Below are 24595 nucleotides of genomic sequence, written 5' to 3'. Positions count from 1 at the left end.
AAAACTAAGTATACTTGTGTTGGGCGGAAAAAGGAAAAAAGCCTTTAAAGTTTAAATGTAACCATAAGAGGGAGCCCAAACTCTCCCATAAATGTTAAAGAGTGACATTGCCCTACAGAAATGAATTACACATTCATGTAACGTGGACTTGTTTAAGCCAACTGTATTTAGTTGATCTGAGAGCTCCCTGCATAGTACAGACCTAGCTTGATTTGGGATTTTCCTGTTCTAACATGAAAAACACGTGGGGGATGTTTCCACACTTTTTTGCATTATATGGGCCAGGGTGTTTCAAATCACTGAGTTAAAGTGCCATTGCATTCTGCAGGAGTTCCAAGTACCAGAGAAGGCCTGGCAGGAGGGATCTGCAATAACTGAGCCTTGTGGTCACATGACCTCATATTAATGATGTGACTTCACCATGTGACAGGAGAGGATGCAGGCTGCACAAATTGTGCAAGCGAAAAATGTTGGGGTACAGTGGCTTATCGGAGAAATACATGGTCAAAAGTGACAACAAGAGTCTTAACCTAACTACATCCAACTCTCCTAAGCAGACAGGGTAGGGCTGCCAGGCATCCATTAAAAGTCTGGTCAGCGGCGCAAAGGCAGGCTCCCTGCCTGCCCTGGCTCCACACAGCTCCTGGAAGCGGTGGCACGTCTGGCTCCTAGGCGCAGGGTGGGCCAGGGAGGCTCCATGTGCTGCCCCCGAAGTTCCCATTGGCCGGGAACTGCAGCCAATGGGAGCTGTGGGGGCGGTGCCTGTGAGCTTGGGCAGCACATGGAACCTCCCTAGCCCTCCCTGAGCATAGGAGCCAGACATACCGCCGCTTCCGGGAGCCATGCGGAGCCAGGGCAGACAGGGAACCTGCCTTAGCCCTGCTGCGCCACCAACCAGGAGCCGCCTCAGGTAAGCACTGCCCGGCTAGAGCCTGCACCCCGAACTCCATCCTGCACCGCAACCCCCTCCCGCAGGTCAGAACCCCCGTCCCGCACCCTAACTCCCTTCCAGAGCCCACACCTCCACCCCCTTCCCCTCTGAGCCCCCTCCTGGAGCCCATACCCCGTACCCCCTTGGGCATCCCAACCCCCTGCCCCAGCCATGAACCCCCTCTGCCACCCATACTCCCTCCTGGAAGTATTGTAGCCAGCACTGCAAGGTATTTATGTGCCAGATATACTAAACATTTGTATGCCCCTTCATGCTTCGACCACCATTCCAGATGACATACTTTCAAGCTAAATTTAAATGGGTATTCTACTGTTGTTTAAAAGTGTGATTAAAACTGCAATTAACTGCAACAATTTTTTTAATCTCACGATTAATTAAGATTTTTTAAAATTGTTTGACAGCCCTAAAGAAAATGAAGGTTGCAAAGTCAAGAATTCAAAAGTTAGAAAAGTTTTTAAAATACGATGCAATGCGTGTGGGAAACCGGTTTGGGTGTATCCACCTTTGAAAGGAACTAGGAAGCGTAACAGAAGTTGTATCCAACTTCCATCGAATTGCATGAAAACTGACAACTTTAAACCATAAAAGGGATACAAGAAAAAAAAAAAAAAGGACCCAAACTGTCCAGAGCAGCAAACAGTCCTGGATGGATTTAGGAAATACAATTCTATGACAAACTGCCATATCCCTCCTTGGAGGGTATGCATATATGTTTGCAAAAGAGATGATGGGTGGCAGATCAAAGTAACCTACAAGGCTTGAGAGATACAGAGAAAGATCAATTCCAGGTAGGGACAGCATGTTGTAACAGTGTCCCTGTCTAAAACTCTGCAAAGGCGGATGGAGATTTAATATGTTGCCATATATACATACATATGTGTATCACCCCTTTTTGTTTTAATCTGATTCTCTGTCTGGGTTTTACTGCAACTCAGGTGGCTTTCCACTGTTTGGGAACTCACTGTTTGCAGATCATCTCAAAGTAGTGAAACAACCTTCAGTCTCCCAGAAGAGGTAATGGAAGAAGGGCAAGCCTGGCACCCAACTCAACTTGGTCACTCACAAGAGTATGGTATAATGAGACCTCTCCCATCAAGTGTGTCATTCTCAGGTTTTGGTCCTCCAGACGCACAGGCCACACATGAAGTAAAGTAACAGTGTAAATTTCTGTCACTCTTGTTGCAAGATTATGTCAGGATCCCTGAGTATTACAGCTACTAGAAGTCATGATTTCCAGCTAAAATAATGGCTGGTTGTGCTGGAATCTAATGAAAGGATCTCTTGGGAAACTGGGTGTCAAGTTATGAAACTGAACCATCTCACCACTGATTACAGCCTTCCTATCCTTTCGCAATAAAACGAATGTCCACATTAATTTTATTGTGAGTTTTGAATAATCAAGATGGAAAATGGTCTGGCTAATCCACAAAGCACCATGATGCATTGAGGGGCTCCCCTTTCCCAACTGGGGCATCCTACCTATTCTTAGTACTGTCCTTTTGCTTAAAATTCCTCCTGACCTACAAACATCATTCCATGACTAACACGGAGCTCCTCTAAAGAAGAGATTTGACTGTTGCAGGAAAGGCAAATTTTAAAGGAAGTCAGGCTAAACGTTCAGGAAGCATTCCGTTTTGGAATTTTGCTTAAGCTTCGTTGGTTTTGGTGAGTAGCAGTTACACTTCCCCACTCGGCTCTGCTTTTTAAACCTAATTTATATAGAGTTAAGTATTAAGTACAATACCCCAGCTATTCTGCTGCTGGGTCACTTCCAAGCATACTGCAAGTAGCATGGTGGCCTTTGTTATGTTTCTTACGGTCAGATCAAATACATCACACTTGAGTTTTGGTCACAAGTGAGAAGACAGGTCTTCGGCAGCAAAGGGCGAGTGCTGTAATTTATGGCAAAAAGCCTGATGCTTTTCAATTAAGTGGTGCTTGAACCTCCCATGAGCACTGACTCACTATAGATCTTCTATTTTGAAAATCAAGTGCACTGTTATCACATGTGGCAAACTGGGCCTTTTCTTTTTTTTTTTATAACAGAACAACAAAGTCTTTGTTATGGTCTAAGATGAGCTGAGCTATTTATAGATTGAGAGTCTCTGAGGACTGCTTCCTTTCCACGTTCTTTCACCTTGTAGTTAAATCAATAGTAAGCTTACAGATGTTTTACAATGTTACAGCAATACAAAGTTCTAAGGACCCAATCCTGCTCCCAATGGCAAAATTCCCATTACTTCAATAGGAGCAGGATCAAACTATTTGAACAGCAATTACAAGATATGTGATATATTTTTTCTTGTTGCTTGAGAAGAACACTGGCTTGAAGTTTACTGGGGAGAGTGGGATAAGCTTCCTAGCCAATGCAGTTTTACTTTGATGACACAAAGAAGTCCCGATGTTGCCAATCTTATTATAATATCTCAGTATACAGCAAAGTGTAGAAAGCCTGCATTTTTTTTTTTAAGTAATTGATCAAATTAATCCAAAGGACAGAGTCTTTCCTAACGATATTTAAAGCTACTTATGCTGGAAACTGAATACATAACAATGAACTGTATGCAATAGTATTGGACTTTAAAGTTCACTCTCATTTCATTTAAATCACAGATCTCACCAGCTGATGAGAAAGGTCCACCTATGGGAGCAGAAGCAGGCGAGTGGCAGATCAGAGAGTTTCAGGGTTTGGAGATCTCCATTACAGCTGTGAACTGTAACTGCTGGCACATGTCTCTACAGTGTTACTGGGAGCATGTATGCACATGCGGCAACTGAAAGGGTTCCCCACTAAAGTAGCACAGAAAAGCACTGGTGGTTCCTTTCTGGGGGTGCAGGGTTCCCACATCAGGGGCTCCGTGAAAGGGCATGGGGGAAGAGAAATATAGGAATCATTTATGGAAAGAGGTTCTATGGGTTTTAGTAGGGATTAATCCAATAGGATTCTATAAAAATTACTCCAGAAATTAACCGAAGAGGATATCCTTAATAGACGGTATTATACTGCCCAGGGGGGTTTGTTTTAAACCATTCTATTGGGTTTTTGTTTTGTTTTTTAAACCATGCTATAGAATTCCACAGCAGATATGTGCATTTTGAATCATGCTATGGAATTTAGGAGTGAATTCTATCTCTGCTGTAGAATTCTATACAGTGGCTCAAAACACCGATTTAAAAAAGTTATTTTTATAATCCAGAGGACTTTTCTCTGAGCGATGTAATAGAGCTTCTGCAGTGGAGCACATAAGCTGAGAGGGTGTCCCTAGGATAAGTGTGAGAGCTTCTGGGAAGAGAGGGCTAGGCTGTGTAGCATCAAGCAGGTATTATAAAAAGATGGCAACTAGTGCCAGTAAGTCCCTTGAGAGCTAGCTCTTAATTCTGGAATTAAATAAAAAACAAATATCAGCTTTGACTCAGATCTACCCCATCGGACTTAACAGCACTGATACCATAGGCAAACAATTTATTGGGGTCTCTTCCATCTCACACATCCCTCATTTCTTCTTCTCTCTGGATTTCTGAGCTCCCTTCTCGCTTTCCTCTCTTTCTTAAACTATCACTTTCTTTACTCCCTTCTGTTATTTTTCTGCCCTCTGACCAACCTCTCCCTCATCTAGAAAGAGATCTCTTGTCTACACACAGAAGTTACACTGGTTTAAATTAAAGGTGTGATGTTGAACTCATTTGGTTAAACCTGTGCAGTTTTGCATGTGGATACAAATAGGTTTAAAGCTGGTGTATGTCTGTCTGCTTACCTTGTACCTGATGTAAAGCTATGTACAGATATAGGAATGTAGGGGCACAGGGATTTTTACACCTGGGCTGCTGATTCCCCAGGTTGCTTTAACTTCCCTGGGCTAGCTCCATCTCACAGTGTAAGGACAAGACTAGGTGAAATGGACTTTCCCTTTGCTAATTGGAGACTGGGCTAGGTACCATGACGACCTCCCATTAGGGGTGAGAGAAAAAAACTCCTCCCCTTGCAACTAGCCCAGGAACAGCCTAAATCTGACTCCAAGGCAGATGGTTATGGCTATACCAAAATCCAACTCCTTGTAGCAGCTGTTCCACAGCATTTTTAAACCATTTTTTAAAACCAAGTTCCACCCTGTTGCTTTCCACTGTAAATTCTTAATGCTCATTATATCACCTACCTAACCACTAGAGACGGTGGATAGCAAATTGTGCTGCACTCCAATTTCACACTAAAAGCTATTCTAAAGCTGAGGAGATTTAGATGTAGCTAGACAGGACGTCTAGCAGTCACTATAATGGACAAGAAAGGACCATTGTACCGTATTTGCCATTTGCAGGGCAGGATCCATCAGGCCAAGAATTTCTTCATTATAACTTGATTCCAAGCTAATTATGTCATCAATTACATCATCCATCTGCAACAGAAAGGTGAACGGGGAAAAATGCAAATTACTTGAAACTGAGTTTGTAACAGTAATAGTACACAATAGTAATATTAAAAAAATAAAGAGAGAGACCCAGCAAGGCACACTGCCCCCCCTCATTAGTTCTGTATCTGTTGGACCCTGAAAGCTATGCATTTTCGCCATACTCCAATTCAGTCTCCCAGTGATAATCACTGCTCTCCCAGCCCAGGAGAGGGTAAGCTGCCTTCAGATATCATCAACGACATTCTTTAATCAGCAGGAGGAGTCAACATTGAGTTGCCAAGCAAATCAAGACCAAACATGCCACAATTCGGTTGGTTTGGGAGGTATAGGACAAGGAAAAGGAGCACTGTCTCCAGGCCACCAACCAGCCTGGCAATTCTACACCATTTCAGAATGGTTTCTGGTGGCAACTTCGGAGAGTCCGTTCTTGTATAATGGCCAGCATTTGTATTCCTAGGGACTTTGATCAGTGTGAGGTTTGCATTACAGCTTTGTAGCTGATAGCCCCACAAGCTCATTTCCCCCCCCCCACCCCCCCGAAGTACCATAAAATCAGGGATAGCAATAAACTGTGATTGCATGTGCATTGCAGAGGATGGAAACAGAAGTCTATTCAAACAAACACATATATAATTTGAGACTAGTTTCTGTGCTTTTTTAAAACTAGCATATAACTTTTTTAAAGCGTTGTGGGACTTCTATGAACCTTCCTTCCTGTTCCTCATCCATCTCTTCTTTCCAACCTCCTTTCCTCACCTTTCCTTCGCTCCCCTCCTAACCCTTGCATTTCACTCTCTTGCCCATCACCATTACCAAGGATTTCAAAAGTTTGTCCTTGAAATGGTTGCCTCCATCTCTGGTGGAATCCAACTGGTTCACCTCCCTGACACTTCTCTGTTGGCAGCTATTTCCATTGGGCGACTCATAGGAGATGCAGTTTCCATACCAGCTCAACAGAGCAGGGAGTCCAGAGAGGAAAACATAGTAAAAAAGAGACACTGTAGCAATTACAGGCTATATACTAGACACTATTTTTGCAGAGGAGTGAGAATTCATATCCTTGACCCATATTATTCCTATTCTAATAAGAAAATATTAAACCACCTCATCTCACATTGTCAAATCTGAATGCAATCTCTATAGAAAGAGGAGACTTTTGTTAGTCTCTAAGGTGCCACAAGTACTCCTTTTCTTTTTGCGGATACAGACTAACACTGCTGCTACTCTGAAACCTATAGAAAGAGGTCATTCAACATACTAGAGCATCCTAAATAAAATGATAGGATAGAATTAGAATGTATTTCTCCTTTCCACTGAAATCCTATGGAAAGAGCAACATACAGGAGCATTCTTTCCAACAGTTTTCCCAAGACTTGCTTAGAATGTAGAGGTTTTTCATAGGCTAAGATTGGCGTGTGGAAGAAGGGTCAACCCTTTTCAGATATATTTCTAATGCACTTCTGAAATAAACTCATAGAAAGGACATCACAGTTTTGGTTTCTATATAGTAATTCTGCCACTCATCCTTTAAAAAAAAAAACTGCTACAAAGTAGGGGGTAGATTTCCATATTGGTGATCATGGAGAAACACAGGTTCTCTTTATAAAGTGTTCTGTTCTCTCAACTCCTGTGTCATACAGTACCTGCATGCATGACGCTCGCGTGTGTGTGTTCAGAGCCGGGCACTCGTTCTCCACCCTGCTTTGCTCTTCAAATTTATAAAATCCCTGTAAATATAAAAAAGGGGGTGGGGGGAAGCAAAGCATGGACCTGAATTTATGGCATAGTCTCTCCTCTAGAAGGGCATGGTGGAGCCAGTGTCATGCACACATGTGCCTGATGACACAGCAATGTGAAGCTTTAACTCCTTCGAGAAAAAGCAAAATGGGGGTGTGATCATGACTATGGGACGGAGCTATTTTATTTTCATTTGTTGTAAAGCATGGAAACAATGGAATAAAAACAGGGAAAGCCCTGCTCTCTTGGCACATGCAAAGTGATTGCTGCAAAAAGTAAATCTGAGAAGACATACACATTGCATTATTATATACTATCAAAGTAGGAGCACTGGATAAATTTGTTTTTAGAAAGTCGTCTTCTTTGGACTTATGCAGGTGCACAAATACATACCAACTTATATGCACCGGATAGTCTCACACTTACAGACGTGAATTAGCACTGGCACCATTCATCAGCACCAGTAAGGCTGTTGCTGCAAATGCTGCTGCAGAAGACTTCTAGGCATCATCCAAGTGAAATTTTGCATGTGCACAAAGGAGATCTGAGACTGAAATCCCAAGCAGTAATATTTTAAAGGCTATAAACACAGTGATATTTTGGGAAGCTATCTAACTAACTCATAACTCGAAAGAGAGACAAGGTGGGTGAGCAAATATCTTTTATTGGACCAACTTCTGTTGATGAGAGAGACAAGCTTTTGAGCTTACACAGAGCTCTTCTTCAGGTCTGGGAAATGTACTCAGTGTCCCAGCTAAATATCAGGTGAAACAGATTGTTTAGCATAAGCAGTTAACACATACTTCAAGGGCCTATTCAAGGTGAAGTGGCCTGATAACACCCTTGTAGTCATAGGACAGAAAGGGGGAGGGGGGTTAAGGGAGTTACAGGTTGTTGTAATAAGACATAAATCCAGTGACTTTGCTAGACATTAAAAAATCACAATCTTAACAACAATATGAATTTAAGCTCCCAGACTTATCTTTTGAAAGTACTGTGCAGGTTTCCTTCAAGAAGGACTGAGAGATCAGATACAGACGGATTGCTTTTGTGAGAAGTAATTTCAATTTTATTTTACTTCAGTAATTCTCTCCTCACAATGGTTTGTGGTTTTCTTTCTTTTTTTAAAAAAATGCCTTTTGCTCTTTATACTCTGAATGAGCCACAAAAGCATTATTCCAGAAAGTTGCAGCCAACAAACAAAAATGGCTTTGCATTCTCCAGAGGTTAATTACTCACCATTCTGTGCACTGACCAGCCACATAAGAGGCTTTAATAAGATGCATAAGCTGAGTACAGTAGCGCAAAGGAAAAAAAAATTTGAACTGGGCCACAGATTTTTCACCCCAAATATTTTATATATTAGAAATGACAACTATATTTTTCAAGTTAACACTTCACAATAGAAGATAAATTTAAGATCTTTATGATGAGTGACTCTGGCTTAACATTCACAGAAGACAAGTTAGAATTATATTAAACATAAGACAATATCACAGTAGAGTACAGACACAGAGACACGATTATTTACCTCTTTTTCACAGTTGGAGTTAAGTGTAAGCATAGCCATTGGACTGTTCGGTGCACTGCTTCCAGTTCCAGGTGGCATGACATGATCACCAGGCTGGTTTGGACAGGGCAAGCTCAGAGCTTGGTTGGGATGTTTATTTGCTAGGGTGGTAGAAAGGTACTGCTTTACCTGCTGCCGTTGGGCTTGCTGAATGTGGTACTTGGTTGGATTTTCAAGGTGAGTCTGCACCTGCAAGAGCAGGGTAAAAATAGTGCAGTATTGTTTTGTGGAGTCATTATAACATTGTTCTAGATGCACGTTTATCCCAGATATACTTCATAGGCCTGATCCTCAGCTAGTGCAAATCTTTGATAGCTCCACTGAAGTCAATCGCATTTTGGCAAATTACAATAGCCAAAGAAATGGCTATTTGCCTCCTAATGTACCAGCAATTGCAGCTCATAAACTTAATTCAGCATTCCAGATCTCATTATTTTTCCAATATTCTGTTGATTTTAAGTGATAAAATTAAGTTACTTAGGTTGGTCTCCTGTGGTCAACGGTCAAGTGAGTTCTGTTTTTTGAAATAGCTGACAAGTTTTTTGAAAAAAACAGTAAAATATTTTTAGTTCAAACAACAAATGTAAACAAAATTAAGCAAATTAATAATTACGTTTTAGAAATGTAATTTCCTTTGCAAATAGAACACTTAATGCTTATATATATTCAGCATAATTTGAGAGAGACGAGGATAGCCTCTTTAAAACATCCACTGGAAATAACAGATGACTGAACAGAAATATTTCAGTGTTGAAAATCTAAGTTAAATTAGTTTTCTATTCAGTATGCTCAGACATTTTCATTAATAGGAAATTTTATATTAGAGCAGCCTTTTAACTCCAAGAATTTTTTTTTTATGAAATCACTCACGCTGAAATGAGCCTATGCTACCACGTAGGCAATAAAAGAAAGGCAACAGCCTTCCAAGTAAAATTTTCACCACTGTTAGAGCAATTTTGTATTTATCAGACACTGAACAGTATTGCTTTTATCAGCAAAAAATAAAGGATAAATTGAAACACATCATACTGAAAAAGCTCATTACTTTCAAATAAAATTTGATAGTGATAAAATTATTTTCAGTTGCCGAACAGCTACAAAAAAAAGTATCACATCTCCCTAATTACTTTTTGTGGAACAAAACAAATAAAATATACCAGATAATATACAGATTAAAAGGATTTCACATACACACACACAGGGGTAGTCAATTATTTTTGTCAAGATACAGTCAAGGTATAGACTCTAGGGAAAATAATTAATAATAAAAAATAAGTAAATAAAAAGATGTTGGGGTCCATTCAAAAGCATCTAGCTGTCCAGATTTGGCCCACAGTCGACCTATTGACAACCTCTGCAACCAATCATTTTTAACAGGTAAAGTGAGCGTAAGGTAACTCACCTGATAATGATTATATTCAAGCATTTCCAGCATGTCTATATGTTCCTAGCTTAACCAGGGAAATGGCTTAGCATTTATCCTTTATTTTCTGTTATTCCAGTTCAAAGGCTCACATACAGATGCACCATAAACAAGCTATCCTGAAATGGCGGAAGAAATTTTACTACAACAGCTCAGGCTTATAATAAGCCAAGCTAATTAGTTACGCACATTGAGAAATAAACAGTTCACACAAGGGGCTTTTCTTGGAAGCCATGCAAGTTTAGCCCTAAATATTGGTATTATTTTTTTTCCCATCGCTTTGACGTCATGCTTTTTCATAAACATAAAAGGACCTTTTAAGTGATGGGCTATCAAAGTCAGATTGACAGTTAGCTCAAGGCCAATTCCCTATTCATCTTTAGTTCCAGTCATACCAACAGACAATGGTAGTTTTCTTTAGCAGTAAGGTTAAGAGTTGTATGTCCCAAGTAAGAAGCGGAAGCTGCAAGAAAATGCTACGAGTTTGATGCAGTATTCACTGGCAGTGGTGTACGCTGTATGTGGTTGTCTAGTCCTATGCTGAGCTTCCATGTTTATTGTATATTGTCACGCTCCTCCTATCTTACCTAACCCTATCTGAATTGGGAGGACATAGGCTAGGGCAAAACATCCACTCTCAGCAGTGTCATCCTTATTCTTCCTCACCAACTCCTAGGGAATACCATAATAATTTTATCAGACTTGGGTCTACATTAGGACCTAAACATTGATCTGACACTCATTGTAAGTATCTAGTTTCTGGCATGGAGAGAGAATATGGATTACTAGAAAAGTCCCAACACAATTTTACGATCTGTAATTAAAAACAGGCTTCATCCAAAACTCGTTGGAAAATAAAACAGGCAACGAGCTTGTTTGCGTTCATACTGTTAGGGAAGCATATCGAACTATTCCTGTTCAATCGCCACAGAAAGTGGGATTTTAACATAATTTATTAACCTGCATGATACTTAGTTGGGCTTGAATAATTCAGATCTGTAGTGATAGAAATAGCTCTAGATTGTCCACTTTAACGTGTGTGTGCTGTGATTATGTACACAGTTTTTAAGAACAGAAATACACCTATATGTAACCAAATGGCATGTAAGGTTTATAAAAAGAGCTGTGCACATAATGGATTTTTCAATTTGCCGGCAACTCTGAAAAAATATATTGTTTTGGTCTCATGAAAATTTCATTTTGATTTTAAGCAGTTAAACATTTTTGAACTTTCTAAAAAATAAAATTGAAGGAATTTTGAAAACAAAGTGTCATTTTGAACTGAAAAATTGATATGTTTCTACATTTTTCATCAAAAAAGTTTGGGTTGAAAACTTTTTTTCCGATTTCTGTAAACACTAATATCGTAGCATGTGCAATTAGCGTCTGCGTCTATACTACCATGAACACAGAAGACTAAACCTCTTATGCTTGAATATCATAGAACTTACAAAGATACTTGTACAGTTATTTGTGTGATTTAATTATATTAATTCCATTATTTAGTACGCAAATCAAATTAACTTTACAACTAACTTCCTCTACAACCATGGCCCAAGCGAAACAGGATTTTCATGGATGGAAAAAAAATAGCTGTTTACTTGAAGGAACACAAATTCATTTGTTTCATCAATGAATAGGAAATCTACGAAAGCAGTTTATGCATTATCTTCCTTTCCAAAGGATTACTGAGGTTCCTAAGCTTATTCTGAGCTGGATAAGTATACCATGACAAATTTCCTACAGATAAAAATTATGACTCCGATCAGAAATCTAACAACAAAAATCCATAATTTTCCTTGTCCACCTGTAAACATTAGCACATGTTAAATTACAGTATGGCAGGCCGCAGTAGGGGATCAGGACACGGTTATGTGATATACTATACAAACATGTAGGAAAAGACACTTTCTGCCTCAAAATGCATATACACTTGTGAGAGAAAAAGTAGAAGGGTATGAAAGGTGATGTACCTTGGGAAATAACACCAAAAACTGGATGAGAGGAAGCTTTGAAACAAAGCCATTAACTTTTGACAAAGATGGTTTTATTGTAATAGCAAGATGTACAAGTATGGATTGCCTGCCCCTTTCCCTGTTGTATGTCCCCTCCTTGGAAATAAGTGGCAGTTGATGGTTTAAGCAAGGAAATGTCTTGCGAATGACTCATACATTTGTTAGTCTCTAAGGTGCCACACATACTCCTTTTCTTTCTGTAGGGGAAAGTGAGCCTCATATGGAAGGAAAGAGTGAAGTCACATGGAACGTTTGGGGGAATTTACAATGTCTCTGCATTAGCAGAAGTATTATATGGAGTTCAGAAATAGAAGATGCTTGTTGGCGCTAAAACACGGTTTTATTTTCAGTAATGGTGAACCGAGCAACAGCTAGAGACCAAGTCATCCTATATACACCTCACCTTTCCTTTGGATTTTTCCTCCTACAAATACACTAAGCCTGCATTTTGCTAGCTATCAAAAACTACTCTGAACAACATTAGTATCCCATGTAGGTTTTAAAAAAAGTCTCTGGATATTTAGACTGCTTGTTAATGGTCCCATAATTAAAATGGATGGAGCAAGATCCTATTTACCTGTTATGTGAAAGGACCCTCCCAACCCATTGGAGCGGCATACTGCTAATATTATGCATGGTGTAAGTAAAATCAGTATTAGGCTCCAAGATTCCCTAGACCATACAAGCAGCCGCCACAATAACCGAAAATGTATGAAAGTTAATGGATTCATTTTTTTCCAGACCTTATAACTAGGAGAGAATGGTTAACAAAGCTAGGGTATTTTCTCATCAAATATTTAGCTAATGGTTTACACTAACTCTAAACACATAATGCATACTATATTGACAATTGTTTCCTCCAAATCCATTATATCCCATACTCAAGGTCAGTAAAGGGACATCTCAGAAGTTCCATATTTGTCTACTGGTTTAGAGAATCAAAGATATTTCCCATCCAGTGGGTTGGTGGGTCCAGAGTTATAATGCTAATCCTGACAAGTACTGTGCAGAGGTGTCGGAGAGTACTGTATATTCTAGAGTTGGTTACTGTAGGTGGGAACTACATCTGTGGCCTGATGTAGGCTGCTGGAGCTATTGTAGTGTAGAGAAGTTGCGGGAGGTCCCTCTGAGGTTGTTCTGAACCTGGTCGTACATTGTGTTCTATATACTTCAAAAAAGCTTTGAACTGCTCATTTTTCTGCAATCTACAAGATGTCCCTTTGCATGCAATTGTCCGTTTTTTCTTTAGGAATTTGTAGGTAGATCTTGTTTATTCCTTATATGTTCATAATATTAAATCTCTCGCCCAAGACATTTTATAAATACATTCTCTTCTCTATCCAGACTATCTTTCTGCTCTTAGCCTGGTTATTTATAATCCTATTTCCAACCCCCACACCCGGCAGAGGCTCATCTGCTCACCTCCCACTCCTACAGGGTCACCAGTTACCATCCTCTAGCAGGTATATGTTGGAAATATTTCACAACGCTTATAAATTGCTTGATGTATTTATCAGGATACTTTCCATCACCTTACCAAATCTTAGGCCTGGTCTACACTAGGGGGTGGGGTGGGGGAGGAATATCAATCTAAGTCACGCCATTTCAGCTACATGAATAACGTTGCTGAAGTAGATGTACTTAGATCTACTTACTGCTGTGTCTTCCCTGCGATAAGTTGACTGCTGACGCTCCCCCGTCGACTCTGCCTGCGCCTCTTCCTCAGGTGGAGTACCGGAGTCTACGCGGAGAGCGCTCAGCGATTGATTTATCGCGTCTTCACTAGACGCAATAAATCGACCTCTGCGGGATCGATCACTCCGGAGGTAAGTGTAGACACGCCCTAGGTAAGTGTAGACATGTCCTACTGTAATGCAAAACTAGGTCTGTGAATCAACACCATTTACTTGCATGTGGCTTACATATCACACAGGGTATAAGAAGAGTTATTAAGAGACTAATTCATGATTCCATAAAGAGGACTCTAAGAGGTGTTTGTCTAACTGTGAAGCATACTATATTTGTAAAGGATATCAAGACGGATGTTTTTCAATTTCAGCGTAAACAAGGGACCTTAGTTTTACAGGAAGATAGAAGTCTGCTTTGCCGGGTGTTATTTTTATTACACGTAAGGCATAAAAGATTAATTAAGAGTATTTTGAGCTATCAGATGGAGATGGATAACTTCTACCTTTGGACACAGTATACAGGATTAGGTGAAAGTGGCAATGGAAAGTCAAACAACGAATTTGGGTGGACTTTCCTGGGAAAAGCAAAAGGCAGCTTCCTAACTGTAGAGACACTCCCTTATCATATCTCAATTCCCTGCTCTCAGATGTGGGCACACCAGAGCTCCTCAGAGAAATAGATGAAAAAGGTTTCTAACTATCAAAACTATCTACTTTTCCCATTCTCTGAAGTGGCTGAACTGTGTTTGCTGAAATTGTCCAAAAAACTTTTGCCTGCAGGGGAGCACAAGCATAGAAACCTTCAGCTAAAGTGAAAATGCTTTTTATAAGCAACTGAAAACAGGGGCTGATAATGGAAAAGCTTAGGCAAACTTAACTACATGTTGCATATGCTTTCTGACATACCTCTCTGTGGGCATGTTTTGGGATATGCAAATACTGTTAATAACAGTTCTTCTTTTTAAATATAGTTATGGGAACCCTGTATTTACTTGCCATTTTAACATGCTCAGTAAGGCTTGTTAGAGACCTTGTGCTAAAAATTTCTGAACATTCATGGAGTGCGTTTCCCACCTTCATAGAGCTACCTACGTGTTAAGTATACTGAGTATACTCTCAAGCTGCACAGGCTATGACAACCGTCACTATCAGTGCTACAACAGCAGCCTCTGGGGGAAGAAGTGTTGGGTTTGACCTTCAGCTCTGCAGCACACTCCCAACTAAAGGATTAAGTACTAGAGTTGGCTGCAGGAGTAGGCTGGTATTTTTCGTGCAGGATGAGTATCATACTGAGTTATGTATTAATGACTAACTTCATTTTACAGACTGCATAACCGAGCACATTTGGACAATTCCCTCTAGGAGGCAGTGTGGCAAAATGGATGGAACTTGAATCTGCCATAACAGAATCCATACTGCTAATCCCAATCTGGGACACCACTCAGTGGGATTTGAGGCCTTGATCATTCAACAAGGTGGTTTATGAAGGACACAGAATTATTAAACACCAGTTAGAAGAAATGAGTCTGGAATTTATGATCTGCGGGTTCCCAGTTCAGTGCACTGTCCTCTAGGGTACATTGATGAGAGAAAGATAATTTTGTCTGTGTCCTGACTGGAGGTTTCAGTTCTATTTCCCAGAGTAAAGCAAGATACTGAGGAACATGCTCACTGCAGAATGATCACAGAGATTTTAGCATCAGGATTCTGTACTGAGCAATAGGTAACTCAGCCAAATCTAAATGAATTTTCATGGGGACAATGAGGGAACTCTCTCATCCCAGGTCTAAGGGTGATTTATTTCATGTAGTAATCTTAAAGTAAGAAAGTTCCTAGAATAATGAAGTAGAATAAATACAAGAGATTAAAAAGCAATTTTGAACATGGATAAATGGATGTGGGGGTGATGCTGGAATTTCAGCATGAAGTCTGGTGGTCATCATGTATATAAGTAATAGCCTGAAAAGTGCCAGGATGAAGACCTGGATTAAATGAAATGCCCACATAAAGACCTGACAAGGGTGCTGAGTAAAAGTATTCTTGTTTGACATTCTATTTTCTCTGCTACTAGGGGCATCTGCTAGAGAGAACAAGGAAAATGACATCCCCATAGCTTCTGAATGTCACTCTTCATTCCTTCCTCACCAAAATTCAAATTTGGCGTCTGCACAAAGCCAAAAGCATAAATGGGTTTGGTATGTTTGGGATAGAGTTTTAAGACTACAGGCATAAATCTAGTACAGCTTGTATTATCAATCATAATTCTTTTAGTTTATGTATTTGTTGTAGCTTATTTTTTTCGGCAGAATGTTCTGTTCATAGGGAATCATTCAATGAGTGAATTTATGATGTAGTATGATGCAAGATAGGACTGAAGATGAACACAATATACTATCTGCCACATTACCATCCTTGCACGTCCAATTTTACTTTCTAAAATTAAATTCTGCAAACTATTATTATGCATCTCTTAAGTAGAGTTGGGTGAAATTTTTCAGACAAAAACCATTTTTGCCAAAAATAATTCAGATTCGAGTCAATCAAAACATTTTGCCTATTAGTGCTGAATTTGCCAAAAAGAAAAAAAGGAAAAATTAGCCAAAATCACCCACCTCTTCTACTTACCCTCACCCACCCCCCACCAAAAATAATCAGTGCTTTCCTATGGTAGTTCTGAAACAAAATATTTTGACTTTTCAATTCAAAATAAAATTGAAGTAAAAGTCAAACGAAAATTCAATAAAAAAATTGAGGTAAAAAGCCTTCAGAAACTAAACAAAATATTTTGTTTGACCTGAAATCAAGGTTTTGGGGGTTTTTTTGTTGGTTTGTTTTAACTTTTTTGGTTCTCTGAAAAGTTTGAAAAACTCATCATGTCAAACTCACCTAATAGCTTTCTTTGACAGGATAACAAGCCTGGTGGATGGGGGGGAAGCAGTAGATATGGTATATCTTGACTTTAGTAAGGCTTTTGATATTGTCTCGCATGACTTTCTCAAGCAAACTTGGAAAATACAACCTAGATGGAGCTACTATAAGGTGGATGCATAACTGGTTGGAAAACCATTCCCAGAGAGTAGCTCTTAGTGGTTCACAGTCAAGCTGAAAGAGATTATTAAGTGGGGTCCCACAGGGATCAATTCTGGGTCCAGTTCTGTTCAATGTCTTCAACAATGATTTAGATAATGGCATAGAGAGTACACTTACAAAATTTGCAGACAATACCAAGCTGGGAGGGGTTGCAAGTGTTTGAGGATAGGATTAAAATTCCAAATGATCTGGACAAACTGCAGAAATTGTTTGAAGTATATAGAATGAAGTTCAATAGGGACAAATGTGAAGTACTGCACTTAGTAAGGAACAATTACTTACACATATATAAAATGAGAAAGGACTGCCTAGGAAGGTATACTGCAGAAAGGGATCTGGGGGTCATAGTGGACCACAAGCTAAATATGAGTCAACAGCATAACACTGTTGCAAAAAAAGCAAACATCCTTCTGGGATATATTAACAGGAGTGTTGTAAGCAAGACATGAGAAGTAATTCTTCCATTGTACTCCAGTGGGAGCTGTGTCTCCAGTTCTTGGCGCCACGTTTCAGGAAAGATGTGGACAAATTGAAGAAAGTCCAGAAAAGAGCAACAAAAATTATTAAAGGTCTGGAAAACATGACCTATGAGGGAAGATTGAAAAAATTGGGTTTGTTTAGTCTGGAGAATAGAAGACTGAGGGGGGACATAACAGTTTTCAAGTACATAAAAGGCTGTTACAAGGAGAAGGGAGAACAATTGTTCTCCTTAACATCTTGAGGATAGGACAAGAAGCAATGGGCTTAAACTGCAGCAAGGGCACTTTAGGTAGGACATCAGGAAAACCTTTCTGTCAGGGTGGTTAAGCAGTGGAATAAATTGCCTAGGGAGGATGTGGAATCTCCATCATTGGAGATTTTTAAGAGCAGGTCAGACAAAGACCGGTCAGGGATGTTCTAGATAATACTTAGTCCTGCCTTGAGTGCAGGGGGCTGGACAAGACCTCTCAAAGTCCCTTCCAGTCCTACGATTCTATGATTTTCTGCCATACAGCTCGTAAGTGATTTATAAACCAAGAATTTTTTGGGGGACGGGAAATCTGTGGTAACTAATTCCAACAGCAAAAATATTCAAGCAAGCTGTAAGCTTCTCAAACAGCAGTTCATGACTAGAAAAGGAAAAGAGAAGCTCTCTGCCCATCTGCGCTCTTCCTTCTCCCCCCACTGTTCCTATATTCCAACACCACAACTAATCAAGCAGCAGCATAACAGAGTGGAGTGCAGGACATGCCCTGAAGTTCCATGTTTAAGTGCAATTATATAAGCAGGACTCTGGGGGATTCAAAACCTCCAGCCCATATGGTGTCTTCCTCTTTCCCCTTCCCATTTTAACCCTGACCTGCTGTGATGATAGCTCATTCGTAGGCATTTAACTTTTACACCTACGATTTGAAGACTGTAAACTCCTCAGGGTATGGATTATGTCTACCGCTCTGCGCGGTATTTCGTACAAGAATGCTCTGATTCTCATCTGGGCCTTGACCACTGACAGTGTTACAGGAGCCATGTGATTTTCTGCCTCAAGTCAACATAGATGTTCGTGGCTTACATCTGTGGCCCCCCATCAGCAAGGAAAGGAGAAACCCGAGTTCCATGCATTACACAGAAAAAAGAATCTCCTCTTCTAAAATGTCATCGAACCTTGCTAATAAAGCTAAACCAAATCTCTCTGCATATCAGAGGCAAGACCAGGCACAGGAACATACCAGAGATTCAGAGGATATTTATAATCCAAGAGAAGAAAATAAAATAAAATAAAATAAATAAACAAAAACGAGCATTTGTTCCATTTAAATTGCCCTAGGAGTTGCAGATTATAATTACGGATAAAATACTTTTGAGTTCATTTTCCCAGCTCAATAGCGCTTTTTGTTACTCAAACAGCTAAATGTCATGGGATTTTAAAGAAAGGTTAAAATACTGTATCATTTAACAATTAATGATACCAAAGTATAAGCCATGCAAACCCACATCAACTGAAAGAGGTGCAGACATTGGTTATGTCTACTTCATTGGAAAACAGATTCAGAGGAGCAAAATATTCCAGAAACAGGATTTTAAAGACAGATTTTAGCCACTCTAAAGGTCTGACCAATTTTTTTTGGGCAGACTATTCATGTATTTTAATACGTATTAACTTTTTGCCATAATTGACCCCACTCGTATCCGCTCCTGAAAAAGCCCTCTACTTTGTTGCATTTGTGAAGCTGAGAAAATTAGAAATAACGTGAATGTAAGAACTGCAGCAGCTTCCTGTCAAGAGCCTTCCATTGCCAACACAAAAAATAGGGGAAAAACAGGGAGAAAACCTACAATGCATACCCAACCTTTTTCTGTGCCCAGGATTAAAAACAGAGACCTGTTGCTACCAATGAAAGCCTATTCAGACCTGGGGTAATATAAAGATGTACAAACTAAGCAACAGATGAGAAAATGGCATCCAAGCTTGATAGTCAATTATTGGTGTCTATTGCCTCTTATGTTAAAAGAAATTACATTTATATGACAGGCAAGTTTATATAGTTAATTCAGTCTCAGACAGGTGGCAAACACAGATTAGTTTTAAAACTTTAGAAACTGTCCCCCCTTGCCTCATGATAAGGCTATGTCACATGTACAGTAAAGCCTTTAAGTGGTGTGATCAGCTCCCTGGGTCACCCATCCCTCATCTGCCTTCCCATAAGGAAGATGGGCTGTACACAGTGGACGAGATCCCCATCTTGGCATCAAGCTCTTTTGCACTATGTAAAAGTGCCCTAAAAGCCTCATATCAGGCTGTGGGAGAATTCCCCCATTGCAGGCACTGTGTAAGACAGCCATAAGGCTGTGTACCAAGGACCTCTACGCAAGCCCTGGCATAGAGGGCATGTTGGAGCAAAACCACAGCACTGTGGCCCAAAGGGAAGAGCAGCCAGGGTGGGGGATTGCAAAGGTGACTTGCAGCCATCTTAGTCCTCACATTATGTGGGCTAGGACTTCTGTGCTAAATGAATTAGAAGTGCGGCACAGGATCTCACCAAGTCCGTGGACAGGATAGGTTTGATTTTTCCCTAATGCCATCCAAAGTAGAAGCAAATGCAGTGTTTTATTTAGACCTCTTTCCTTTCAGCAATGTGTTGTTTGTGACCAGTATCTGGGGCTGTCAATCCCGGTACCGAGGTTTTGGTATCCAGAGCCACTACAGCATGGCAGTGGCAACACAAGATTCTACGTGGCACGCTGCATGTATACCCCAATCTTGGAAGAGCCATTTTTAAGATGTGAAAAAGTATCATAGAATCATAGAATATCAGGGTTGGAAGGGACCCCAGAAGGTCATCTAGTCCAACCCCCTGCTCGAAGCAGGACCAATTCCCAGTTAAATCATCCCAGCCAGGGCTTTGTCAAGCCTGACCTTAAAAACCTCTAAGGAAGGAGGTTCTACCACCTCCCTAGGTAACGCATTCCAGTGTTTCACCACCCTCTTAGTGAAAAACTTTTTCCTAATATCCAATCTAAACCTCCCCCACTGCAACTTGAGACCATTACTCCTCGTTCTGTCATCTGCTACCATTGAGAACAGTCTAGAGCCATCCTCTTTGGAACCCCCTTTCAGGTAGTTGAAAGCAGCTATCAAATCCCCACTCATTCTTCTCTTCTGCAGGCTAAACAATCCCAGCTCCCTCAGCCTCTCCTCATAACTCATGTGTTCCAGACCCCTAATCATTTTTGTTGCCCTTCGCTGGACTCTCTCCAATTTATCCACATCCTTCTTGAAGTGTGGGGCCCAAAACTGGACACAGTACTCCAGATGAGGCCTCACCAATGTCGAATAGAGGGGAACGATCACGTCCCTCGATCTGCTCGCTATGCCCCTACTTATACATCCCAAAATGCCATTGGCCTTCTTGGCAACAAGGGCACACAGCTGACTCATATCCAGCTTCTCGTCCACTGTCACCCCTAGGTCCTTTTCCGCAGAACTGCTGCCTAGCCATTCGGGCCCTAGTCTGTAGCTGTGCATTGGGTTCTTCCGTCCTAAGTGCAGGACCCTGCACTTATCCTTATTGAACCTCATCAGATTTCTTTTGGCCCAATCCTCCAATTTGTCTAGGTCCTTCTGTATCCTACCCCTCCCCTCCAGCGTATCTACCACTCCTCCCAGTTTAGTATCATCCGCAAATTTGCTGAGAGTGCAATCCACACCATCCTCCAGATCATTTATGAAGATATTGAACAAAACCGGCCCCAGGACCGACCCTTGGGGCACTCCACTTGATACCGGCTGCCAACTAGACATGGAGCCATTGATCACTACCCGTTGAGCCCGACAATCTAGCCAGCTTTCTACCCACCTTATAGTGCATTCATCCAGCCCATACTTCCTTAACTTGCTGACAAGAATACTGTGGGAGACCGTGTCAAAAGCTTTGCTAAAGTCAAGAAACAATACATCCACTGCTTTTCCTTCATCCACAGAACCAGTAATCTCATCATAAAAGGCGATTAGATTAGTCAGGCATGACCTTCCCTTGGTGAATCCATGCTGGCTGTTCCTGATCACTTTCCTCTCATGCAAGTGCATCAGGATTGATTCTTTGAGGACCTGCTCCATGATTTTTCCAGGGACTGAGGTGAGGCTGACTGGCCTGTAGTTCCCAGGATCCTCCTCCTTCCCTTTTTTAAAGATTGGCACTACATTAGCCTTTTTCCAGTCATCCGGGACTTCCCCAGTTCGCCACGAGTTTTCAAAAATAATGGCCAATGGCTCTGCAATCACAGCCGCCAATTCCTTCAGCACTCTCGGATGCAACTCGTCCGGCCCCATGGACTTGTGCATGTCCAGCTTTTCTAAATAGTCCCTAACCACCTCTATCTCCACAGAGGGCTGGCCATCTCTTCCCCATTTTGTGATGCCCAGCGCAGCAGTCTGGGAGCTGACCTTGTTAGTGAAGACAGAGGCAAAAAAAGCATTGAGTACATTAGCTTTTTCCACATCCTCTGTCACTAGGTTGCCTCCCTCATTCAGTAAGGGGCCCACACTTTCCTTGGCTTTCTTCTTGTTGCCAACATACCTGAAGAACCCCTTCTTGTTACTCTTGACATCTCTTGCTAGCTGCAGCTCCAGGTGCGATTTGGCCCTCCTGATATCATTCCTACATGCCCGAGCAATATTTTTATACTCTTCCCTGGTCATATGTCCAACCTTCCACTTCTTGTAAGCTTCTTTTTTGTGTTTAAGATCCGCTAGGATTTCACCATTAAGCCAAGCTGGTCGCCTGCCATATTTACTATTCTTTCGACTCATCGGGATGATTTGTCCCTGTAACCTCAACAGGGATTCCTTGAAATACAGCCAGCTCTCCTAGACTCCTTTCCCCTTCAAGTTAGTCCCCCAGGGGATCCTGGCCATCCATTCCCTGAGGGAGTCGAAGTCTGCTTTCCTGAAGTCCAGGGTCCGTATCCTGCTGCTTACCTTTCTTCCCTGCGTCAGGATCCTGAACTCAACCAGCTCATGGTCACTGCCTCCCAAGTACAGCCTTCAAGTCCATTCAGTCCTTCACTTCTCCGCTGCTAAAGAAGGTGCCATTAAATACCAATTGTGTTTTGGACAACTATTCATTACGGAAAGGACTAAGACCAATCGTTAAATTTTATGCAAAGCACATAGTGATTGGATGGTAACTAACTAACTTTCATTCAATATTCAGTTGGCCTGGACTTCAATCAGAAACTTAGAAAGCTCAGTAGTTCACTGATATACCCACTGAGATGCATAACTGAAGTATTTTTTTTAAAATGATTAAGAGCTGAAACTAGTCAATGAACTCACCTTGCATGCCATAGCAAGAACTCAGAATGAGTTATAACTGTTATAAGAATTCTTGTATTTGGTTATGTAACATCAGGTACTATAACAGGCTTGGGTAAAAAAAAGAACCCCCATGCAAAGTTTTGGGTTAAATGGATTATTTTTAATCAAAGTTATGACTGTACCCCAAAATGGGCTCAGCAAAGGTTTGCTCATTCATTGCCACCAAGGAGTTTGCAAACATTTACTCATTTTTCTAGCAAGAACAGATCCCATTTTGAATCAAGATGGCCAGGCAGCAGCAAAGGTGAAAGATGTATGGGTGTACATGTTTTAACTTCCTCAGTATTCAAAACTGGGGAAGGATTAAGCTCACTAGTTTGCTCTAAGTGTTTGAAATCCGAGACCTTGGCACAGAGAAAGGAAAAAGTCCTAAGAAATGTGTCCGTGTGTGGGTGTCACAGAGAAAGGTAATACCCTGGAGTCCAAAGAAGTGAGTGTGTGTGAGAGAGTGTGTGAGAGTGTGTGTGTGAGAGAGAAAGTGAGGGAGAGAGAGTGTCTCTCTCTCTGTGTGTGTGTGTGTGTGTGTGTGTGTATGTATTTATTTGGGCTGTCAATCGTGATTAACTCAAAAAAATTAATCCTGTTTAAAAAATTAATCACAGTTTTAATTGCACCGTTAAACAATAGAATACCAATTGAAATTAAATATTTTGGATGTTTTTCTATATTTTCATATATATTGTATTCTGTGTTGTAATTAAAATCAAAGTATATATTATTTGGATTATAAATATTTGCACTGTAAAAATGATAAAAGAAATAGTGTTTTTCCATTCACCTCATAAAAGTACTGTAGTGCAATCTCTTTGTCATGAAAGTGAAATTTACAAATGTAGACTTTTGTTACATAATTACACTCAAAAACATTCATTGCAATTCATTTTTTAATCTCTTCACAGCCCTAATATGTATATAAAATTTAAAATGGGTTTATTTGTAAATTTGCAGTTTCGCATACAGGGTCCTAACAAAGGCTATGGAAGTCAACAGAAAATCTCCTCAGACATCCATGAGCTTTGGATCAGTCCCATAGTCTGTTGATATTTGCTATTTTCTTCGGCCTGGTTTTAGTGTTACCAATCCTCCAGGATTGGCCTGGAGTCTCCCAGAATCAGCATCTATCTCCCGGTGACTATTGAAAGCAATCTGGGAGATTTTAATAGGATTATTAAGAAAACAACAATACATCATGTTGGGAGAAAAAAAAAAAAATCTCCCACAGTAGCTTCTGTCGGAGTTGACAACTCTACGTGGTCTACACTAGAAAACTAGGTCAGTATAACTACATTGCTCAGGGGTGTGAAAAATCCACACTCCAGAGCAACACAGTTGAACTGACCTAACCTCGGATGTAGACAGCTCGAGGTTGACAGGCAAGCTACCTCTTGGGGAAGTGGAGAACCTATGGAAACTGGAGAACCCCTCCTGTCAGCGTAGGTAGCGTCTTCACCAAAGTGCCACAACGGTGCCGCCTCAAAAGGTGTAGACCTCAAAGGTGCACTGCTGCAGTGTTTTAAATGTAGACAAGCCCTTAAAATGATTTAAGGAGCATTTTTGTTTACTTTTTATATAGAGCCTGCACTACCAACAGGGCCAGATATGTAAATTCTTCCACATGATCAATTGAAGAATCATATTATGGCAGAGTTAAAAAAAAAACCAAAACACAAAGCAAGCCCAAAAAACAAACAAAACAAAGACTTTCTCCTTTAGATGCTGGTCCAATTCCCATAGAAAGATTCAGTTGGAACTAGCTCAGTCCTTAAGTTCTGAATCTACTGCAACTCAGTGACTGGGCCCATATTGCTGAATGTAACCCAAGCTTTTCAGAAGTGCTGAGCACCCAAAATGCCAATCAAA

At 40.6% G+C, this 24595-nt stretch overlaps 1 protein-coding gene across 14 annotated transcripts in view; it reads right to left on the bottom strand.

The window, feature by feature from the left end:
• MITF (melanocyte inducing transcription factor) overlaps window positions 1–24595 on the bottom strand; it is a 168217-nt gene that overhangs the window by 16181 nt on the left and 127441 nt on the right. For all 14 annotated transcript variants that reach the window (XM_073351080.2, XM_073351079.2, XM_078853551.1 and 11 more), the window contains 3 exons: window positions 8627–8854; window positions 7002–7085; window positions 5248–5343 (listed from right to left, as the gene is read on the bottom strand). In XM_073351080.2, the coding sequence (XP_073207181.2) occupies window positions 5248–5343; window positions 7002–7085; window positions 8627–8854 (408 nt within the window). The remainder of the gene's footprint in view (window positions 1–5247; window positions 5344–7001; window positions 7086–8626; window positions 8855–24595) is intronic.

This window comes from Lepidochelys kempii, chromosome 7, assembly GCF_965140285.1.
Source record: "Lepidochelys kempii isolate rLepKem1 chromosome 7, rLepKem1.hap1, whole genome shotgun sequence".
Lineage (NCBI taxonomy): Eukaryota > Metazoa > Chordata > Testudines > Cheloniidae > Lepidochelys > Lepidochelys kempii.
This window is presented reverse-complemented; position numbering and strand designations above follow the sequence as displayed.